Source organism: Apteryx rowi, unplaced genomic scaffold (assembly GCF_003343035.1).
Source record: "Apteryx rowi isolate R43461 unplaced genomic scaffold, aptRow1 scaffold_368, whole genome shotgun sequence".
NCBI classification, from domain to species: Eukaryota; Metazoa; Chordata; class Aves; order Apterygiformes; family Apterygidae; genus Apteryx; species Apteryx rowi.
In genome coordinates this window covers 600744-624328 of record NW_020450174.1, presented here as the reverse complement: position 1 = coordinate 624328, position 23585 = coordinate 600744, and the positions used below count along the sequence as shown (strand labels likewise).

Genomic DNA, 23585 nt, shown 5'->3' with positions numbered 1-23585 from the left:
TTCTGGTGATCATTTGGGATATTGTGAATAACACTGCACTTTGAATAACATTGCAACTGTAATAACACTGCACTACTCACCTCTGGAGCATTTACAGGTCTCAGTCTGCCTAAGTACCCATTGCACATTAAGCATTCTGCAAACCTCAGAAGTCGCTAATATGGAAGGCTAACATCTGTGTCAGAGACCAAAAACTAAAGCATAGGCAAGCGAACCGCTATACCCAAGTGACCTGCAGCAGATCCAGGAATAAAGCCAAATCGGTGCTCTGAGCTTTACTCCCAATAGTGGGTGCTCAGAATCAACTGCATTACCGTCTTGTTGACTAGAACAATCAGCAGTCACTTATATTTGGGACCGACAAGCTGTGTTCAAGTGGCAACCCTTCTTGTCAGGCTAAAGCATCTGTTTGTTCTAGTCTTTCCTCAGATGATAAGCATAAATGGTTACTTTCCCTTTAGGGGATTAAGGACTGACAATTACTGAGTGGATGCAGAGTAATAAATCAGTCTCCCCTCCACTGGTTAATACACTGACCAGCAGAGCTGAGGCTTTGTTTGCACAGGCCATGTAATTCGCCAGCAATGGTAGCTGATCAAATTTGGTTTTATGGACTTGTCTGTTTCTTGTGTCACTAAATAAAAATTTGATTGTTTTGTTACCTAGTCATTTACTCTCCCATCCTTCTTCTAGGGAAGAAAGAAAAACTAACACCACTATTCCCTAAGGTTACTAAAGGGAACTCCCACATGCTGCTCTAAAACTGGTATGAAAAACTAAACATAGATCAGTCACTTCTCCCTGCACTGTTTATTTTCCCACCCACTGTCTCTCACACCTGGTAGCATGTTAGGACAGCAACTGCCCGCTCACAGCACACACTGCCACACACAGGGGAGGCCCTTGAATGAAGCCTCTGGGTCCTTGTAATACCCAGTAAAATGATGGATGTTTAAGATGCACTGGGAGAAACAACCTGGTGTTCAGAGCTGCTCTGCTTTCAGTTACCAGGAGTGTCTTCCTTTCTTTTAAGCCGCTGATGACTCAGGATCTGATCATTAACAAGGTCACCCCAACAGCAAAGAACCTGGCGATAGTGAGACTGCACCCCAGCTCTCCATTCCCACTCTCCTCCTTTCCTATAGCAGAAGCAGTCCACATTTGGTCCTCATCCTTATGGATAATACCAAATATTGCTGTCCTATTCCTGAGAAACCTTGGTAAAGCTCTCTGAAAGTCTGAGGAACCAATCCCTCAAGTGAAGACTGTAGGAATAAAAGAAGGGGTGCCTGAATCTAAAAGAAAGAAATCTGAGCTGATGAATGGATTAACGGGGACATGTTCATGATTTCCTTGTCCTTTTATTCTTTTCTTGCTCTCTCAATCCTCCCCTCTCCACCAGCAATCAGCAGAAAGACTCCTGTCTCTTCATTGTGGGGAAGAGTCAAAAAGCCATTACAAAGACTACCCTGCAGGAAGAAGAGGGCCCCAAATATGTGGCAGCCTCCATGAGAAACTGTTTAGCTAGGAGTGAAAGATCTGTGGAGCTCCCCGCCCTGCCTCCACAAAGAAGCAATTTTGAATACAACTTTTGCAAGAAGTAACCAAACCAGTGCCAGTTGCTTTGGGGTAGTATAAGCTGGTCTCCACCAATTTTAAAAGGAGAGCCCCAGAACTGTGTTGGAAGAGGCTTATTCTGACACACAAACAACTCTATACCTAAAGACCAAGCAGCTACTGCTGAAAAGTTATTGCAGACCCATACTTCTTGCCACTCTACCCTTGTGCTGAAATGGGCATCCAAAGGACAAAATGCATTTCTGCCATTTTCTTTCCTTACTATCTTTAGAAATGTGTAAAAAAAAAAAAAGTTAGTGTCCTTTTTCAGGAAGAAAGGGATTGCAATACAACTTAGACACTTGGTATTTTGGGAAGAACAGATTGAATGACAAATCTCCATGAAGAACCCCTGAAGGGTTTGCTAGAGGGCTCTCCTGGACTGCGGGCTTTCTGAGAAGTTCACAGGGACACATTTTCTCTCATGAATTTTCCAGGCTTTAAAGTTACCAAGAGAACTTTTTTCATACTTTAATAATGCACGAATACAAATTGTTACTACTCAATAGCAAATCAGGTTTCACTTCCACTCACTTGCATCTGACAAGTCTTCCAGCGCAAATGCAGTTAACAGAAGTGTCTTGTTTTCTGGAAATTGTAATTATTTGCATAAGATGTCACTGAATACATAGTGCTAAACGCCAACACTGGCAGAAATGTTACAATGGCACTTTTTTTGTTTCTTTTTGAAAAATAGAGCAGACATCTCACTGAAAGCCCCCCAAAATCATTTCCCCATTCTTGCAAATACTGTTTAGGACACAAATGCAATTCTCCATCTGAATGGCTAGAATCTACTTCAAGTGCAAAAGCAATTATTGCACCTCAAGGCAAGTGTCCTTACAAGTCAGTAATACACTAAGATTAAACAGTCCCAGTATAGCTATTATCACTGCAGACATTTAATGGTACAGTAATAATGATATGGGAATCTATCAAAATACTCCTTTCTTCATACTGTAATGTTTTAACCCATAAAGGAAGTTTGGAAGGAGCCTTTTATTTTCCAACAGCCACAGACCCACATCAAGAAGTAAACAAATATAAAGTTACTTAACCATTTCAAATTCAAAGGAAAGTACTGAGCATGCTGTCTCCTCCAAATAGTTAAGACTAGGAGAAAAAATTCCTTCTAAACCAGCAAAATAAATTCTACCACCTTACATCACCTTTTTTTTGAGCATTTTTATCCACTACAGCAATATGAACTAAGCATCAAGCCCCAGCCCCAGATAAATAGAAAAATCTGGTGATTTCCACTGCAGCAGAAAGCAGCTACAAAAAAAAAATATATATATATATATAGGAATAAATAAAACCAACATAATCTTTGCCAGTTGTGACTCTGCTCTTCTCTTCCATCCTGTCTCTTTATTTGAACTGTTTCTGTTTTGTTTTTTTTGCATAGCAGAGCCAGCCTCTGCTGGAACCTTAGGCACTACCCTGGCACCAATAACAAACCATACGCCCAGGGACACAGGCTGAGCCTGTGGCAGAGCTTGTAGGACCCACATCTCACCACCTGAGAGCACTGCCTATGAGGGATATTCTGTCAACCCAGCAGCAGTGAGAGAAACCCTCAGAAGAGATAGGTTGCATCAACAGTTGGAAAACAGGCCAAGATTCTCTGTTGCAAAGGTCTATAAGGACTCTGGTTTAGGTCCACTCACATGCAGCCAACGCTAAGCTTAAATAAGGTCTCAGTGTTGTCCTTTAGACATGAGACAGTAGTTCTTCCAAATCCATTACCCTCCTAGTGCTCAGAGGTCCTTAGCTAACCCAGCCTCGGAAAAGACAACTCTGAAGCAATGATTTCACGAGGTGCTTTTATACCTTTGCAGGATGGCTCCATCATGTGGCAGAAGAGGAACACTGCACCCAAACGGGAATGTACTCAGTAAAAGGAAGTCTGCCTTCTCAGTAGGTGGTCCTATGCCAGTGACTTAATTTATTCTAGCTAAAAACCCCAGAGCAGTTCTTGGACAAAGACCTAGGATTAGTGAGTGAAATACAGTCTTCTTTTTAACCTCCTTGTAACTTCTATACAAAAACACTGCTTTGTGTTTTGGATTTCTGATGGTTAGTCCAGGGAAGGATGATGACTATAGGATGAGTAGCAGATGGATAGCATACTTGAAAATAAATCTTTAATTTTGGCATGGTTTCAATTTTTCATTCATTCAAGCAACGTATCCTTTTTATGACAGGAGTTTGTTATTTCTATCACTGCTGTCCATATAACATGTCAGTTACATGTTTACATTGATATCAACACCTTAGGTAGTCCATCTCCTGTAAAGGGATGAGCTTTTGATCTGTGTGCGGCTTGCAGTTGCATGCCTTTATCAGGGGAGCCTTTGACCCTTACAAGCCAGAAATGCTACCTCATTTCCTTCCTCCCCGGTTCAAGTCTTGTTCTTCTTTATCACTCTCCTTTCCAGATCCTCTCCCAATGCTCATAACCTTCCTTCCTTTACTAGTGCATTAACTGTCTTCACCCTCAAGCCCTCCTCTCCCTGGTGCCCTCTGACTGCACCCCACTCCTTCACATTTCCCTTCTGAAACGTACCAGGCACCTCACTCACTCACAGCCCTGTGCACTTAACACAGGAGTAATTGCCCTTCCCAACCTCTGACCCACACCAACTTTTCAACTCTGGTTGTCCTGTACCATCACTATACTTCACTTCAAACACAGTGGTAAGCCATATTCTAGTCTTTCCTCTGCCCATCCCTTCCCCATACATTAAAGCAGATAATCATTCTGAAATCCCAACAACTTTGTGACAGAGTAATGAGTTCCTGTTACTAACTGTGGGTATGTGTGAAGGAGACTTTTTTTAATGGTTATTTAGGAGTTTGAAGCTTTAGTCTCTATCATAATTCTCAACCGAATAAATTTCTATAGTTTGGCTAATCAAAGGGAGCTATTTGATAAAGCTTCCTACAGGCTCAAATGTGATTAATTTACCACAGCTTACCAAATTACTGTCAGCTGAGCTGCAATAAATCCAGGGGTTGCTCTTAATCTGAAGTGAATCCGAGGCAACAAGGCTCAGCTTGGCCCAACCCAAAGAGGTCTCAGCTAGGTCTTAGTACCTAGCATTTGCCACAAGCTAAAAATACACCAAGAGCTACCACAACTCAGATGACTAAGTGTAACTGTTCAGCGGCAGTAAATTGACTGCTTTAAGCAGTCAGTATTTTTGATTAGCATTGGATCATAGGATAATTCATTTGGGGGGGGACCTCTAGAGGTCAGACCAGGTTGCTCAGGGCTGGGCTCAACTGCAAAACTGACCAAGCAATGAGATACAAACTTTCAAGTTTTTTACTGTATTTCCACAGTACTGTAACAGTAGCCAACTGTACAGATGTACAACATCCACACATTTCCTCAGTACAAATGTAAAATAATATGGCACAAAAATACGTGTTCTAACTGCATTTAATTCTGCTTACCATATAAGCAAGAGCAGGAGTTAACCCTCGCAGGCTTTTATACCACAGACGATTGCTTCCACCCAAGAGCCCCATTATGTTGCAAAGCTTGCAGCAGGATACCCACTGCCGGGCTGCAGCGAGCTCCCCATGGCTCCCAGGGAGCTTGCTCAGGGCCTGCACAGGTGCAGCAATTCAGCCATGTGTGACAGACAGTAGAAAAAGACCTAACAGCACATTTTCCTCCCAGTTCCCCTTTTTCCCCATTATAAAGGCTGACTGTAGAGAGACAGATGCAATCCATGTTTAAATGAAACCCTTTGGACCCTACTAGTCATCCCGAATCAAACAGCAACTGAGGATTTTCTGAGCACTACACAAGATCAGATCATAACTGATCATGCAGCAGTGGGCAGGATTCATCACGCAGTATATTTTTCCTCCCCCTGTTTTTTCGCTTTGTGATAATGGTTGTAATCATTGTACAGATCTTTAAAGACTTCCCTTACACCTGCTGGTAGTGACGCATTTAAGAACTTGATGTCTCGTTCAATGCAAAGGTCAAGGATGCGATATATCCCTTCTGTAAGATGTTTCTTCACAGCTGGGTGCAAAGTCACCTACAAGAAGAACAAAACTGCATTAAACTTGAAGACACAAAGGCAGGAGAACACTGTCTTCACAACAGGTATACCTTAAGTGCTGACACCATGTAATCCAATGCATCAGACCATCTGGAATCGTCCACTAGATACAATCCAAAATTTCAAGTTATGCAATATTCTCCTGATTTTTTGCAAACGTGTTTTGCAAAATAAGCATGTCTCTTGCAATAAAATGCATACGAGTGCAACTATACATACACTGCTGTGGAGGTAAAGACACTGATCATCTTGCAATCACGTGAAAATTCCTCAGCAGAAAAGCTGTAATTAAAAAAAACTGAAATACTTGCCCTGGATTACACATTTCAATAGATTTTGTACAACTCATCAGGTCTGGACAGTACCAAGACGTTAGCTGTATGCTACTTAAGTCTTAGTTTCAAATGAGCCCTTCCTTTAGGCTGCCCTATCATTTACATTAGGTAGTCAATCAATTTTAACTTTTATCATTTAACAACTTGATATTTAATATTTATCTAACAGTTTGTATCTGAGGATTTCAGTGTATTTTACAAGCTTTAATAAAAGGAGCTTCCAAAAAGCTCAGGAGATGTGTATTTATTTGATCTGCTTTAACACTGGAAATCAAGTGTCTTGCCAGAAGTCATGCAGAAAGTCGAAGGTAGAACTGGGACTGCAAGCAGAACTCCTGACTCAGTGCCCTGCTCCTGCCATCATCCCTCGCTCAACCAGCAGAACAGCCGCTACAACCAGGAACACCAGTGCTGACTCTGGAGTCCTTTGGTGCTCTAGGCAAACTGGAATTTGTCATGTGCTCACAAAGCACTTGCTAAATGCTTCACTRCCTTAGGCGGTGCTGGCCTCTGGCATAATCACACTATTTTTGCCAAAGAAACCGGTCTTATCTGTGTTGAATCCCAAAATTAGATTTATGCCTCCAGATCTAAGCCTCTGCACTCCAGGCCTAATGAAAATAACATAAAAGACTGTCATTAAAATTCAGACTTCTTTCTTCCTGAGGCAACTAATAAACTTTCCACTAATGAAATGAACTCCTAATCACTGTGTCAGGCTCCTGCTCGTCCTGCCCTAAACACAGAACAAGCAATATATTTTATTAGATTTGCTGATTCAGCTGGGGAAAATATACAATAAATATTAAGGTACATAAGCCTGTTTTTGCATTTGTGACCCTGAGGAGTTTACACATCCAAAACTTGTCATTTTCCCCTACATCAGCTGATCTAGTAGAAGGTTAATAAAAGATGTTATTTCTCCCTACCATGCACTAAAGTAACAGAACAATTGAGCATCACAGCTGCAGCAGCACTCCTAGAGAACGCATTGTGCTTGCCTCTCCTTTTCCAGCACAGAGAAATGATTTCACAGCTCCTGACATGACAGGACGAGGTGTCCCTCTTGGTATAAACACCTCAGAGGTGCAGTTAAGGGAATTGCATCTCTCACATCACAAATTAATCTGGACCCATTGCCATACTTGGGTCATTCTTGCTTTGCAGTGCAGCTTCCCCTAAACACCATCCAACAGCACTATGGGAAGCAGAACCAAAGATTTAAACAGCTGCCACTGCTGGCTGGCAGTTAATTATGCTTATAAATGTTTTATGATCTATATAGTTAGTGCAACCAATTTGTCAAGCATTACAGCGCTCTTGATGGGAGATATTAAGTGTGTGAAGAGGTATTTCACTTCTGCTGAATTAAGCAACAGCTCAGAGAGAACATGGGAAAAGCACCGTCAACAGTATGAAAGAGGCTATAGATGCCACCTATTCCAGCAAGGAATCTTTCTAGGTTATCACTGAACCATTCACAAGGATATATATTTCCTAATATAAAGAGGAAGCACTGATTTTTCAGGAGGGGGAACCATTCCAGAACTACGCTTAGGAGTAAGTGACTATGTTTATTCCAGTAACTTTCATCAGTTTTAGTTTGGAGACCCTTAAAAAGGGTTCCAGTAAGTGTGCAGATGCCCGAATAAAGAAGCAAAGCTACTGACAACCTGCTTTTCTTAGTTACCTGTCACAGACCCTCAGGGTCTTCAGATCACAGGCTGAAAGCCACTGACCTGGACTTGCATGAGATGAATGGTTAAAGACAGTCTCTTTTCTTTCCCTGTAAAGCAGCATAAAAGGAGATGCGTAGGTTCCTCTGCAAGACAGGCATGCTGAAGTCTCCACTTCCTCTGATGGATTCTCTTGAGTTCTATCAACTCTTACCAGTCTAACAGACAAATAAATCATCACCTACCTATGATGGATCTATTCCATCAGAGACAGAAAACTCCCCTTTGTCATAGGGTCTGGTGGCTCAATTCACAGATTCCCCTTTCCATACCCAGAGGTTCCATACATACATTATTCGTCTGTGGTTTCAACAATCACTCATCACTTATCGTGTATCAGTGAAAGTTTTACACAAAACTTTCCTAAAAGTCTTACAAGACTTTGTACTCAAGCCTAGTAAGTGCCCTTTTAGCTTGAAAACATCATTTGACAATTAAAATCAGGCCCCCCTTTCTGAGTGAAGGCTCTATATTCAGTGATGAGCAGATTAAGAGAAGTTCAGAACTAGTGAACTAGAGCACAAGTAGTCTTACCATTAGTTTGTCTCTAGTATTTGCTTAGCAAAGTTACATACTACATAAACAATAAGTGACTCACCAGGAAAGCTAAATAACACCTAAAAACTGGCCTATCCCATCATTYTGCTTCCAAACCTTTGCAAATAACCAAGCAATAGAAAGGGCAACTGAGTTTAAGCTCTTAACAAGATCCTCAGGAACCCTTGCTCAAAATAACTGGCAGTATGGATCAGAAGTGTATTCTCACGATGCACTGCAAATTTTATAAATTAATAGATTTTACAAAACTCAACACAATTGCCTTTAAAACAGCAACTCCAAAGTCAGCTCACTCTCATGGCACTTTCAAGACAGATGAGTGCATGTTACCTTCTGCAATTCAGTCACATATTGGGCCACAATGAAGGCAGAGAACACAGTGAATTCCTCTGTTTCTGCAGCAATATGAGTATACATCCGTTCCACCAAGTTTGCACATTTCAGTGTAACTTCAAATTCATCTGTGTTGCCTAGAATAGAAAACAAGTTGCAGCTTTTTGAGGCTTAAGAATATTAGAAAAGCATCCAAAGACTCACACAGCAGTCTTCTATGATTCTTTAACTACATAAAGCCAACATCAGCTTGCCTATTTAATCTTTTTTCTTGTTATCAAGACACAGCTGAGAGAACCCACACACCCTCACATCCCTACATGTCTCTCTTACAATGGTAATGCTGTAAGAGCACACTGATTCCAACTCCACATGCACTGCAAGGCAAAAGCATTTGTTTTACATGCTGAAATGCTAAAAGCAGCAGCTATGGTCCCTTCCATGATCCAGTCCTCCAACCAGCACTGTGGAGGAGAGAACAAGCAGACTAGAAAATGAGATTCCCTACCTGACAGGAAACCATAAGATGTCTTGGAAATAGCATATTAAGAAAGCTTCCTGATGAGATTTATTATGTGGAATATCTCAACAGAAGCCACAGCACTGGAGATAAAGAGAGTGAATCTCTTTCACTTGGCTACTTGCACATTCATGCTCCAGGGCCAATGCAAATTGTTTCACAACTTCAAGTACAGGAATTTTCTTTTCCTTTCTTTCTTTTCTTTTCTTTTTTTTTTTTTTGAGATACTTGCTCCAACAATTGCAATTCCTTAACCATACAGATATACCATCCAATCCTAACTGATGCTTCAGACGTGCAAGATCCTGGTTTTATGCTTAGCACAGACTGATGAAAATTCAGGTCTGTAGTAAACCCACTTCTAGTCTTGAGAAGCTCCACGCAGTAGGACTGACTTGGGGCTGTCACTCAGGCATGTTAACATGTATCACTGGAGTTCACAGCCACCATGATGTAAATGACACCTTGGTATGAAGAGCAGAAACTGGGCACAGCCTTACTGGTTCCTGTTTATCTGCCAGCCAGTCAGTGAAGAATACCTTATTCACCCAAAGCAGTGCTGTCTGGAGACAGTTCCCAGAAGCATCAGTTACCTTTGTAAGTCTAAGCTGTTACAAAGCTTCTCCTCACTTCTATGTACAAGACAGATAGGACTAATGGTTTCAGTGCCACAGCTAGGTTTTAACGATTTTACCTGTGGTGTCACAGGCTGCCCTGTTTTGCACCTCATCTTCTAAAATACACAAGATTAGAATATAGTGTGTAAGTGGAAAAGATATAGTACCTCTGTCTCCTTTCTGACGCCCTTCGTGCATAACAGAAACGACCAGACGATGGAAACTGTTCAGGAAAGATGGTGCTGCTTTTAACATAACCTGCAATGACAAGAAATGAAAAATGCCTGAGATTATGAGGTAAACGGAGGGAAGAAGGCAGAGTTACACCACCCCCAGTCAGAGTACATTCAAGTCCTGTGAAGAAAGCTATATAGCTTATACAGCTGTCAGGAACAGAGAACATCTTTCCATCCAGCATCTGTACAGAAGCTACCACACGAGAATCCTGGTGCAGGACTCCTGGCTATACTCATATATAAATAACAAGTAAATCGCACTAGAGTTACCCTATAACCATTAAGCAGTGTTTGAATTAGTCCCTTCATGCCTGGGGAATTTGCTCTAGCTGATCAAGAACCTGAGTAGCCAAACAGATGATAGACTAAAGGTCCAGTAACACTAGAGATCACTGTATAAAAACAATCTGGATAGCAATCTTTCTACTACAGTGTTTTTGTCAGGACACTTTAGCCTTGCTTTTGGAATTGGCATATTTCCCTATCTTTAACATTCTTTACTCTCAGTCCTGATGTAAATGCCTGAGGCCCCTTTCTTTTCTTTTTCCTCCTCCCCTGCCTGTATGTTCCTTGTGTGAGTAGTTCTAGCCCTGTATGTGTGCTGGCATGCCTCCACTTTCCCATGCCAGGGTGACAAGAACACCATGATGGCACAAAGCCTGAACAACATTGATTTTAACAAGTCCCAGCCCTATTTTCAAAGGCCTGCAAAATCTTGATCTCCAGTAAGAGTTGACTTCTAGTGCCTAATCCATTTATGTTTCCAGAAGTAGGTCATGAACAATCTGGAAAGTTTTACCTTAATCTAGCCTTAGAGGTTTATAAGCAATCTGCTGCCAAAGACTCTAACAATGCAGGTATAAAAACAAAGCAGGAGAGCAACTGGAATGTTGCAATTTTGAGATTCCCAACCTTCTAAGTGACAAGTGCTACAAACATTTTGGTACTACCAGGACAAATTAATTCAAAGCTACTATTAAAAAAACTGTTTCTGATCAGTGGCCTCTGTCTCAGTTCTTTCTACCTTCTTCCACTCCTCCTACCCCCCTCAAAGGTACCTTTGGATGACACTGCAGAATAGAGAAGAGCACTTCATGGACTCCCAGGAAGATACTGCCATAGTCCTCTGTCTTCAGATGATCTAGTGGGACTGTTAGGAGAACGCTGAATGCCAAGGCCACATGGTGAGGGTTCAAGAGAACCCCTTCTCCTTGCCTTAGCAGAGCTGCTGTGGTCTCCAGAATAGGTACAACTATGGTGGAAATCAACACTTGGTCCTGACAGGCTTCTTTGGTTTGCATCTACACAAAGACAGGAAGCAGAGATGAGGTGTGCATTACCCACCTACCACCAATACTCAAACACCAGAAAGCCATAATGCTCTGGCTTGAGCCAGTAAAACTACACTAGTGCAAGCTGTGGTGGCAGGGAGACTCCTCCACTTTAGCTATTCTGCTGTAGCTGTATACTAGGCAGAGGATATAACACACACTGCTATAAGTGTGGACTTGTAGCTATGCACCAGTCCCCTAGAAAGGGTGCAGAAAGGCTACAATTACCAGCACCTCTTTGCACCTTCTCACATGAATGCATTGATCCAGAAGTTCTCTCCTCCACAAGCACCTTGCAGACCCACCAAAAAGAGCAGAAATTTCATCCTCAAGATTCCCAGGCATTGCGGAGCCAACACCAGACAAACTCTAGGCTAGAGAGACCATCACCATGATAGAAAAAAACCTACATCACTAGGTTTGTATGCCGTACAGTCAAGCGTGGGGAACTTGGCTTTGCTTACTTTCTGCCAAGTTTCCTATTCATAATTCAGTGCTTTTTTTTTTTTTTTGACATCCCCCCTTTTCTATGAGCACTCCTCCCCCCGCCCCATTTTGTTGCTGTTAGCCACATGTCACAGCAGAAGCTAAGCTGACTATTTCCTTCTCTTTTGGATAAGAGGAAGGACAGGAGACTCAGACTCCTTTCTCTGCAGCCTAACAAGTTTCTCTCAAGCTCCAGATTACACAGCATTGCCCTAGACAATTACTGCTAATAAGAAGTGGGTGACCTACACACTATACCCACCGAACATTTACTTGAGCAAGGACAATACAAAGGGTCTAAACCAAACAGTGCAAGTGAATCTGAAATTGTCTAGTATGCCCAGTTACACAGAGAATACTGGGAAGAAAAGGTATGTTACAGATGCAATCACTACAGACTCCAACAAATGAAAGGGATAGGTAATGAAGTTACAATAAAGAGATACTTACAGCTAAAGCTGTGATTATCTGTGGGCTGGCAAACCAGAAAGCTTTTTCCTTGTCTCCACTTAATGGGCAGCTGAGCAACAATTTGATTAGAGTAACAGCTGACAATACTTCCTGCAGAAAGCAGATCAGCAATCAGTCAAGGATACAAGAGGCACTGGTTCATTTCTAGTACAGCAGAACTCTTTCAAAGGCAGTGGCAGTTTGGGGCATTATCAAAGCCTTGACACATGAAAGCTCTCTTACAATACATCTTTGTGAACTGTGAAATGATTAGCAGCTCAACAAAATTAAATATTCTGAGCAGCATCTGCCTAAATACACTATGTGCTGCATCTATTTTAGAATCACTTTATGGTATAAAAAATATTTAAGTGATTTTAAGAAAGGAAAACTTCTTCCTTCAACTCCTCCTGAGTAACAGAGGGAAGCAGAGAGTGTATAACATTAAGAATGCTATGTTGGCAACAGGGGGGAATTTACTTGCTAGCTGTGATGGCAGACTGATTAAATAAATATATTACAAGACAAAGCCAATTGGTCTTTTATCACTGTATTTCAACCTCACAGTGCATGCATACATATCCAGTGCCTATATGGTCGGGTTCTTGCAATATATGAGTATTATGGGAATTCCAGATACGTTTTCAAAAAAGACCTATTAGGTATTGATGTGGCATATTCATGCCCATTTCTGACAAATAAGACCAACAGCTAGATAAACGCCCAGGCTTTAATACGAGTTTCATTCTCAAGTCACTGAGCTTTCTATAGAGGGTACATCTGGCTTTTTAGCTTTAAGGCATTCCATATGCTACTCCTGCTGCTTAAGCTTCCCTGGAGAAAGGCACACTACTTAAAAGCTACTGAATGGTGCTTGGTTATTACAGAGTAAGAGTTTTTATAGAGCCAAATGCTGAAAACATGGGTGCAGTTTAGATTTCAGAGAACTGCTAGCATTTTAAAAGTAATATGCCTTTTAATCCTGTTCTGAAGAGCCAGAGACAAATGGTGGTTAAATTCACTGACTGCTAGTGTTGGTTGTGCAAGAACTCTGATCAGCAGGTAGAAAAAAAAATTTTCAGCACAGCCTATAAGATCACATCCCAAGTGATTTCTGTTGACAGTACATGAAATCAGAATTGCTAAGTCCTTGAACAGGACAGAAACTTTTTCCATAACCAAAAGTTGCCATAATCTTTCACAGAGGGTTCACCTGTCTCAATTTATGTCAAGAGCATACTTCAGCACCATCATCAAGCCCTTAGCCATGCAAGTTAATTCTACCTGACAGCTGAACATAAAGTGGGAAGAGAAAAAAACATCAGATGTCATACAGCTAACACAATTTTTCAAGATATAGAAAACTGAAGAAAAGCATGACAAAAATAAACCAAAACTCATTCCTTACTTTAGCATTCTGTTGCCAAATGTTCCTCACTTCAAGCCCCCGCAGCACCAGCCTCATTATGGCATAAAACTCTTCAGCAGAGCAGTTTCCTAACAGCTGGACAAGCACCTCTGTCAGTTCCATCTCTATATTTTGAATCACCTGGACTGTGATCTCAGGACCTGCATATTCAAGAGACACAAACACGTTTGAATCACTTCACAAGACAGGGACTAGCATAGGTAAGAACAGGAGAAAAATAATCAAAACTTAGGACAGCCCTGTGGGTATCTTTTCAACAATTACATGCATAGATTGCCCCATGCTTTCCCTTCACCTTCCCCCCTGCTAGGGTGAGGAATTGCTGTTCTCGGATATTTCATACACTAGAGCTCACAAAGCAGTCATCATACCCATAAAAAGCTTTCACTGTGGAAATGCGGTGATAAAGTTTGCACACAAGCAAGGGGAACGGATTAGGCAAGCTGCAGGGTTTTAGTATGCCTGTTGGCAAGAGAGCCATCACAAGCCATAAAGGCATTAAGCTGACAAAGTTTAGTTTTTGGTTGATCATAAGCCATACTCCCCACTTATACAATTCAATTATTACTACATATCTAGTCTAGACTAGCTTACAATTTTGACCTATTCTACAGTCTTATTCTTTAGTTCCACAAGTGTCCACAGGATCTGCTGAAAAGTCTTCTTCAACAGGAATGCATATTTTAACTTATTTAATACCTTACATACTCAGAAATTCTCATAGCTTTTTACAGTGCTTAATTAGGTCTCCAGGCTAAAGCGCTTTACCAATCTTGCATTAGTAAAGTGAAGCACAGGGCAACAGAGAGAAATCAGCAGAAAAATTACAGTAGTTGAAACTTGTTCATGGTCCTTAGTCCCACTGTAGAATCCCTGCTGTCATGCTGCCCTGTACTGAACCCCAAAACTCTGGAGGATCAAAACACAGACCAGAAAAGAGAGACACCAATCCTGTATCTACATGTAATAGTTCTAGCTGAAACTCAACTGTGCAAGTACAGGATCAGATTTTCCATGCCGAGCTGTGCTCTAGACTTAACTACTTAATGCCAACATAAAATCTGAAAGAATGACAGTAGTATGCTAGAGCATAGTAAAAGCAAGACAAAGTCCAATTGTTCAGAAAAGGCAAAGGGAACAGTTAGGTTCACGTGGTACATCTCATCTGCAGTAATTAGTTCATCTCACATTCTGAACAAGAGAATACAAGGGAGCCACTATGCCACAAGGCTAGCAAGAAGAAAAGTTTTTTCATGCCGTTTCTAGCCCTGGCTCCTTGTTTGATGGGGACAGAGTGATTGATTTGCCAGTTTCCCCCAGATTTTGTCAGAATTATGGGTATTCAGCATTCCTGATAGTCAGATGACTTTCCTTCTTTAATATCCTCACCTATCAGGTACAGACAAAAATACTTATCTTTTTTTTTTTTTTTTTAAGTCCTCTGACATCCTCAGGTGAGACATATCAGATTATCTGAGCTCGTGCACATCAGCTGCTTCAGTGCAGCCTACTATACCCACCAAATGAGAGGAAGAACAGTGCTCCTTCAAAGCCATGCCTCTGGAAGTACTACCACATTTTGGTTATTATCAGAATGCTTTACAGGCATGAGGCAATGAGGAAATCAGCTCTATTTACTAAGAGCTACAATATAATCTCAGAGAAGCAAGGACAACTTTCACACCTTGATGACCAAAATTGGTATGACCATCTGCACAGGTACCTATAAAAATCTTTCAGTACGCAACAAGAAAGGTCAGAGATGGAGGAAAACCAGGTACTTCAGTCCCTAAGCTACTACTGGTAATAGAGTTCCAAGATAAGCAGAGAAAGTCATCTTTCCCTTTAGTGTATCATGCACAAAAAAATAGCCACAGGATGCAGAATCCATGGATATGGATTTAGATTCAGAAAGATCTTCCAGGATACCCATATCAAATTAGACGGCCGCTGTGGTCTAGATACCACAACATTACCTTTGTGAAAACTTTTCTGTTGGGTATTTTAAAAAAAGCATAAAGCAGTAGGCTAACACAAGTGGATAGATAAACAAAACAAACAGTTTTTTTAAAAATTCTATAAAGGACTTTTAACTCGCCTCTGCACTGCAAAATTAGCAAAGGAAATGGGAAAAGGGAGCCTTCATACCAGCAAGCAGCTTTTTTACAGCATAAACCACAGTTACTGCAGTTTCTTTTCCAGGAGACAGATCTGGTACGGAGCAGAATACAGTTAAGAACTGCAAGGCAGACTGAAGGAACTGGAGATGATCCCCTGCAGAGGGCAGCTCTCTCAGTATCTGAGAGTAAAACTTTTGGTACAGTTTAATATGGGGATGCTCCAAAAGTCCACTGAGCTCTTTAGGGTTCTTCTGCCAGTCCTTTTTACTGAGGACATGGCTCAGATCTGCCTTGAGAAGAGTAGTGACAGATGGTATGAATGCTATAGGCAAAGGCTGGTTTTGCATGTTGCTCTGAAGACCATGTTCAACAGCTCTTCCCATCTGCAGAATTGCTGGCTCCAGCAAAGCAGACAGCACATCTGCAGACTGCAGTTTCTTTTCTGGTTGCTGCTGAAGGTAAAGTGTGATGACATGACACAGYGTGGTAAATGCCATGAGCAGCAGCTGCCCAGCTGCAGGATTCCAGTTTTTACAGTGTTTACTTCTGGCTGCACCAGCATCTGGCTTGCAGCTCACCAGGAAAGACATGAACTTTTCCAAGTTGATTCTCACACTTTGTCGTCGTTCAACAATCATCTGAAGAAAGTGCTCCAAAAAGGTTTGAGCTTCCTGGAGATACTCTGCCCAAGCAGGATCAGTCAAAATATCAGTGAAGAATTTGCTGGCTGTAAACAGGGAGGTCATTACAGCCTCAAGAGCATCGCTGGCATGAAAAATCTTAAAGACAGAGTTSGCATTCCGGCCAGCTTGCAGGCACCTCAGAAGGTGGAAGCAGGTCCTTAAAAACTTCAGTGATAACAGCTTGCTGCAAGAGACATTAGCCCTGGTATTGGCTACCAAGGACAGCAGCAAGAGAAAACACCGGATACACTCTGAGGGAAAAAGATTGTCTAGTTTCAGAAGGGAAGTAATTTCTAGCAAACGCAAACAGCTTTCTAGCTGATCTTCTTTCAGGATGACAGGAGAACTGTTTTTCGCTAGCAATAATATACATCGGGCAGCTTTCTCTAGTGTTTTCCAAGGCAAGTTGAGTTCATCCTTTGGCAGTTTGTTTTCTGATGGTGCCTCCACCAGTTCAACAGTTTTGCAAGGAGCCAGCATCTCTTCATGCCAAGGGATGTTATCTGCAGACAGCTGTTGAAGTGGCAGATCTACAGAACCTGTAGCAGCAGAGTGTAGCACCTTACTGAATTGATGAATAAGGCTGCTCAGAAAAGCACAATGCAGCACCTTCATTTCTGGGAGAAAGGGACTATGCAGCAAACGAAGAGATACCTTTCCAATGCTGATGGAAGGCTCCTGGTCTCCATCAACTTCCTGAGCTTTGGCCAATACTAATGCCTCCAGAAGCATGTTGGCAATGTACTCCACATCTTTCAAGGAAAGATACGGCAACAGAATAGTCAGGTTGGAGATGACAAGGTGCCAGTGTGCTGTGGGGTAGGTGAAATCATTTATTGCACTTATATCTCCATCCCATGGTTCAGTTTCTCCCCTATTCATGCTGGATCTCCCAGACTCCAGGATGAAAGTTGCAGCATGCTGCAAGGCCTGGGGATCACCCTTYGTCTGTATTAAGATCATCTTCATTTTCTGGAGTGTGAGCAGTTCTAAGCAATATTTACTAGTGGAGGCAAAACCACTTGCAAGCGCCATGACTTTCTCCCAACACTGTTCCTCCACACCAGGGAGGAGAGCTGAAATGCCCCAGTGCCTTACAGCAGATGCAGTAACAGCAATTTCAACTGATGGAGACACATATTTACTGCAGCTAATACCAAACAAAGTGTTTACTTCAACCCAAGTGTAAACAAGGAGCAGAGTAGAGTCACTGGCCTTCCTTAACCAAAGCTCTGACTTCTCTTCCTCTCCCCTAGGAGCCTGCAGCAGTTCCAGCAGTGGCTGGATTATTCCCTTCTGTATCTTTGCCAGCAGGCTCTGAGCGCGAAGGACCACAGGGGAAGGAGTGACATCATCTAGGCTCCTCATGTTGAACAGAAAAGCATGCAGCACCGAGCTGACGGACATCAGCTTCAAGACCATGTCAGAATTGCCTTCAACAGCAGGAATGATAAGAGTCTGGCACTTCTCCACTAAGAGACACAAAATGTCCAGAATCTGGTGGGGTGGCAGCTCAAGGAGGCACTCACGAAGCTTTGCTGTTAGGCCAGCAGACAAGACAGGCATCCTCAGTTCATCATCAGCTGACTGGCAAATGACTGACAGCACCTCCTCAAAGAGCCGTGGGAACTGCCGCAGCTTGGAGTAAGTCTGAAACACAGTGCCGATAAGAGCCTCCTGAGGCTTCTTTGTACGTGGCTCAGAGACCTTTGCCTCAATCCAAGCAGAGGCCACTAAGTCACCCAGGTTTGGCTCCACAATCAGGTGGTTTAATGACATCAGGAGTTTGAGACATCTGAACCAAGCAGGAATGGAAGCTTGAGAGTGACTCATTAGCATCTGCGCCAGCTTGCGGTAAAACCCAAACTGTATCCCCTTGTGCCGAATGCGGTCACTGGCAACATTATAGATATCACTGCTAAGCACCAAGTTTAAAAGCTGTTCCAAGGCAAGCAGCTCTGTGCTCCAGTCTGCAGGGGAGAGCACATCCTCCCTTGCACCCTGCTGTAGGCCAGAGAGCCTGAGACAGTCAAAAAGCCTGCTGAACATGTGGAAGCACACAAGGTGGTTTTCTGCCTTACAGTAAGAGTCCAGAAAGAGCTTATACAGCAGGGACACCGAACCTGCCACAACAGCCCCATGGAGCGCAGGTTCACAAAAGCCACTGCCCAGCTTGGTCCGCACTGTGTTAACTGGTAGCAAGAGACTTTTCAAAGCTCCTTTTTTCCTCTCCTGGAGCTCCTGTTCTGGTAGCAGCTCCTCTCTGTAGGATGAGAAGAGCTCAGGCTGGAACAGTCCAGCCTGCAGCAGAATCTCTACTTGATTTCGGATTTCCCTGCTCCAGTGCTGACGCACATGGCTGTCATCTGCCTGTGTCCAGTTCCTCACAGTCAGCAAGTGCCTCAGGAGCAGACATGGCTGGAGCAAGTGGCTTGTCACTTGCCCAAACACACGATTTGGGTTGGTCTGCTGCCTCTGGATCAGGAAGTACTGAGCAAAGGTAAGCTGCAGAATGCTGAACAGCTGGGAGCCCACAGCATCATCAGAAGCCAGTTGCTGACAAGCCAGCTCAGACAGCTTGCTGAGGAGATCAACCAAAAGCTCACATTTAGCTGTGTAAATGATGGAGAGCGAAGGAGTAGAAAGGATACCACTGGAGCAACTCAGCACTGTGCCAATGTTTCGCTGTGTTTTTTGAGAACAGGACTCCGACAACCTTTCATTTATGACCTGAAGATTGGAAGAAACAAACAAACCCCACAGTCAATTTTGCACACAAAGATCAAGCTAATCATAATGAGCCAACATCATTTTCTGTGAGCTCTGGCTGTAAGAGGGAAGGAACAGAGATCTGTCAGCGGCTGCCACTGGGCCTCCTGTGTCATAGGTCTCGGACTAGAAGCTCCTCTGGCAAGAACAGTGTTCCTTCATTTGTTTGCACCACAGGATGCACGAGGAATATCTCATTCAGTATGACTGCTACTGAAAACAGCAGAGACCATGTACATTTGAACCTAATGGCTAGTCTTGCAGACAGGGAGGAAGGGGAATATTCCCTCCCTCCTTGCAAGGTTCCTGAAATTATTCCTCCTCATCCCCCCCTCCCCCCAAACAAACAAAACAAAAACGCAACAACCCCACTTCCTACTCTTGATCCAGGACACTTATTCAGTATGAATGCCCACGACTAAATATCATTTTTATGTTCTAAGAAGAGCCCAGGCTTCCTGCGCCTGGAAGCTGAAGGACTGTCCTTTCTCCTTTTGATACACTGTTCTAAAGAATTAATGCTTACTAGAACACCGATTTCCCCTCCTCAAACTTTTTGTGGGCATTTCCACAAGGTTTTCTTCTTGGATCCCACTTTTTTTATTTGCTCCCTTTTCTCACCTCCATATAATCTTGTCAGCAAAGAAATTAAATGACAATTTAGAAATCTGCCTCTGTTCCGTAACTAAAACCTCAGCTGTCTCCTTGGTGCCTCCTAGTGGATGGTTTATCACTGTATTCAAACAGATTTCTAAATCCTTCCCACAGCACTCTCCCTACCACCTTCCTCCTTGGTCATTAGAGTACTCTGGCCTGTAACTCTCATCCTATCTGCAACCAGACAGGTTTCACGCCCAGGCCATGTTTAAATTTAGCAGGCTATCTCTGTAACATCTCTGAAGCACAGCTCCTTCCATCCAGCCAACTCTCTGTACTTCACAACTCATTCCTTCAGGTGAAAACAGTCTTGCGCTACTTCTTTCCATCCAGAGCACTACTACAAAGGCTATTTTCCTAGCCATTTTGGCAGCCTTCACAGTCATCCACTAACTCTGCCATTTCTGTAACCAGGAACTTGAATAAGGAGTTACACGCTGTGGTTCAATTCTGGGCCAAGTTAAGCTGTAACTGACATCTCCATTAATTTTCTGCTCAGGCCAATAACGATTTGGTGTCACCACTAAATTGGTTTAACTCAACTCACACTGAGTAACGTAATGCTTAAAATGGAAAGCTGTGGGACCAACAGGATTTCAGCTGACAAAAAACATTTCCTGCTTCCCAGTCAGACTTTCATCTGCCAACACTGTTCATATTTCCAGTGCAGCACAGTAACTTCTCTCCAGGTTCATAAGTCTAGCATGCAGGGTTCCACAAATGAAGAGAAAATGAGGAGAGTTGTGCCAGAAACATGTCATGTGACAGATGCATGCCAAGGGAGTAACAGTTAAAGCCCCCTTTGATCTTCGCCCATGTACCTGCACATACACAGATAGCCCAGAGAAGCATACACACAGATATAGCAGTACAGGAAGTGCGATTGCTGGGGAGAGGGGAACCTAGCTCCCTGGAGAAGGGGAAATCAAAGGAATGGCTCCTTCAGAGTCATCGTAAGCAGCTGCAAGTTCCTAGGCAGGGTCAGCTGAACAGCACCTCACAGTACACATGTACTCAAGCCAAACATGCTGATGAGCTCCACAGCAAGGGAAGATCTCTCTCTCACGAAGACTTCTAGGCATAATGGTAATATACACAGTAAATTAAACACAAGAGCAACAAATGGAACTCAGTCTTTACTTACCTACTGAAATACTTAAACCAGTTCCCTCTCTGACAGTTTGCAGAAATTAAAGACAGAAAGACAGATGAAGTTTGAGATTATTACTAGAAAGCTCTGCCATTTTTAATCTTAGTTCTGCACAAATATAAACTATATTGCAGAATCGAAAGAGAGAAGTTCTGTCAGTAAGCACCCTAAAATCACGAGGTTAATTATTATGTATTTCATATAATACCCTACATTGTGAGGAAGGGTCACATATGGTAGCAGATACTGCAGTTATCCACCACCTTACAATATAGCCATAATTTTAGTTACCTGTGCAATAGAAAAACTGAGATTGATTGTCTTTCCATTCTTTAAAAGATCCTGTAGTCTTCTACTGTGGATAACATTGTCTAGATATGTCCAGAGTTTCTCAACAACTTCATCCTCCAGTTCAAGTTTCTTGTTGTAGTATGAAACCAATGTATGGCTTACCCAGTCAAGTAATACCTGTTAACAAAAGAGAAAAGAAGTGATCTTTTATAACTCCCATATGAAAAGGTAACCAAAGTAGGAGCCTCTTCACAATTACAGCACAGACCATGATCCGAGAACAGCTCTATCCAAGCAGCATGGGTTCTGAACAAGCGAAGAAGTCCACCCTTACAGGTTGCAATCAAGACCTAAATTTTTAAGTCCCTTTATCCTAAATCCATTTTTGGCTCTGCTCCCCTGCAACTTCACAAAACAGCTTTCAGGAGTCAACACCCCACTGTCTTTTCACCAGTTCCTTCAGCAGCAGGTGTAAGTGTGAAGTTTGAAACTAATTAGTAAAGATGATCTTTTGAATCAAAGACCTTAAAAATCAGATGATTTTTGCTTTCTGACAATTGCTATACCTTTCACATCCTACTCTTGGCAGATTTAAACGTACTACTTAGGAATTTAGGCCTAGGGATTTAGACACATGCAAACCGGAAAAGTTTAAAAAAAACCCCACTGATTTAAACTATTGATTTCAAAATAAAATTATGGCATATGACTAGTTTTTATGATATAARTAACTGAAACAATAGGAACTCAAAACACTGATCTCAGAAGGTACAAACTCTAGACCACACAAAACTCCTAGTCTGAAGGAGGAACAGCACAGGACAGACCAGTGAATCAAACACCTCTACCCACGGAAACTCTGATTTTCACTAGCAAAGTTGGTGAGGCTTTTGCAGCCTGCAAAAATCAAAATTAATAGAGCACTGGAAACGATTGCAGGTTTTGTGAGAAACTAATGCAGAAACAGACAGAAAATAAGATTTCTCTTAAAGAACATGTATTCAAAATACTCTCTTAAAAAGACTTCAAAAATTAAGAAGCATAGACCAAAATCTTTAAACTACAGTACATGTGACACAGCTGTTTCTAGACAAACATATCTGATAGAATATTTTACATACTGCTTAAATCATGCAATACAATAACATATATATTTTAAGTATGCTTAAGGACTTTCCTGGTCTAAGCATTCCAGAAAGACACTATCATGTTTGATACCTAGGCCAATAATTAGATCTTAGAAGATGACTGAAAGATTGCACAATGATTAATTAGCAGAGACAAAGATAGAAAAAGTCCAAGAAGAAAACTTCATGAAACAGGGTCAAAACAAAAGACTGAAGGGGAGATGGTTGGGGGTGGTTTCCAAGCAGAGAACACTGAACCACCTTCCAAGGAAAAGTCCACAAATTCAGAGTGCACTCTTTCCTAATGCACAAGTTCAGAGCACCAGGAAACACATATCTAGTTGCAGTCAATTCTCACACCCCAAATTTTTGTTCTTAACTACGACCAGAAGCACCAGGAAGCAGCTGACAACGGCTTTAAAGTGTAGAGGATATAATAAAAGATGCTAATGACAGCTCTGAAGATGGTGGTTTCCCATTTATCCAAGAGATGGCACACCCAATACCCTCTCTATAAGGAAAAGTATTTTTCCCCATCCTAATGGAGATCTTACTACTGAGGCAACTCAAAAACAAAGTTATGAAAACATTTCATACAGCCATGCAGAAATGAAGAACTGTCCATCACTCACCACTAGAACTATATTTGCACTGCTTGTCTAGAGGCAAAGGATTAAGCAAATCGGTCTTGCTTTTATGAACCAGTTCATCCTCAGTAACAATTAATTATTATTTTTTTCCTGCATTTATCATTAAAAAGCACTTACTTGCTCTTTATTAGGAAGAAAACACTGGTGAGAAATCCATGCGAAATGAGCTAATTTGAGTTTGTCTTCCCAAGAAGTCTTAGAACTCTTCAGCTTCAGGTGAATCCCCGAATAGATTGCTGCCATGGAGACAATCTATGAGACTGCAAAGCCAAAGGGAGAAACACAACTGAAGTAAACGTTAAATTAAGAGAAAGTGGCAGGACAGAAGGGCTGCCCAACCCAGCATCTCTGCCACCCTGAAGACAGCCCGGAGGTAGCAGCTGTAGGTGCCGTTTCTGGGTCCCC

At 42.2% G+C, this 23585-nt stretch overlaps 1 protein-coding gene across 4 annotated transcripts; it reads right to left on the bottom strand.

Annotated features, from left to right (window-relative positions):
• Positions 1–4930: 4930 nt before the first annotated feature.
• URB2 (URB2 ribosome biogenesis 2 homolog (S. cerevisiae)) lies at positions 4931–23585 on the bottom strand. 4 transcript variants are annotated; one of them, XM_026073415.1, is made up of 10 exons: positions 23298–23585; positions 21404–21580; positions 15882–19266; positions 13713–13873; positions 12305–12415; positions 11096–11338; positions 9969–10059; positions 8662–8801; positions 7777–7823; positions 5591–5678 (listed from the first exon to the last, which is right to left on the bottom strand). In XM_026073415.1, exons 1-9 carry the CDS (start codon positions 23421–23423, stop codon positions 7800–7802), a joined length of 4458 nt encoding a protein of 1485 aa, XP_025929200.1. In that variant the 5' UTR covers positions 23424–23585; the 3' UTR covers positions 5591–5678; positions 7777–7799. The 4 variants fall into 4 exon arrangements, 3 of the variants coding, with proteins under 3 accessions (XP_025929199.1, XP_025929200.1, XP_025929202.1); XR_003254791.1 differs by having other exon boundaries at positions 5602–5678; positions 7728–7823; XM_026073414.1 differs by lacking the exon at positions 7777–7823 and having other exon boundaries at positions 4931–5678.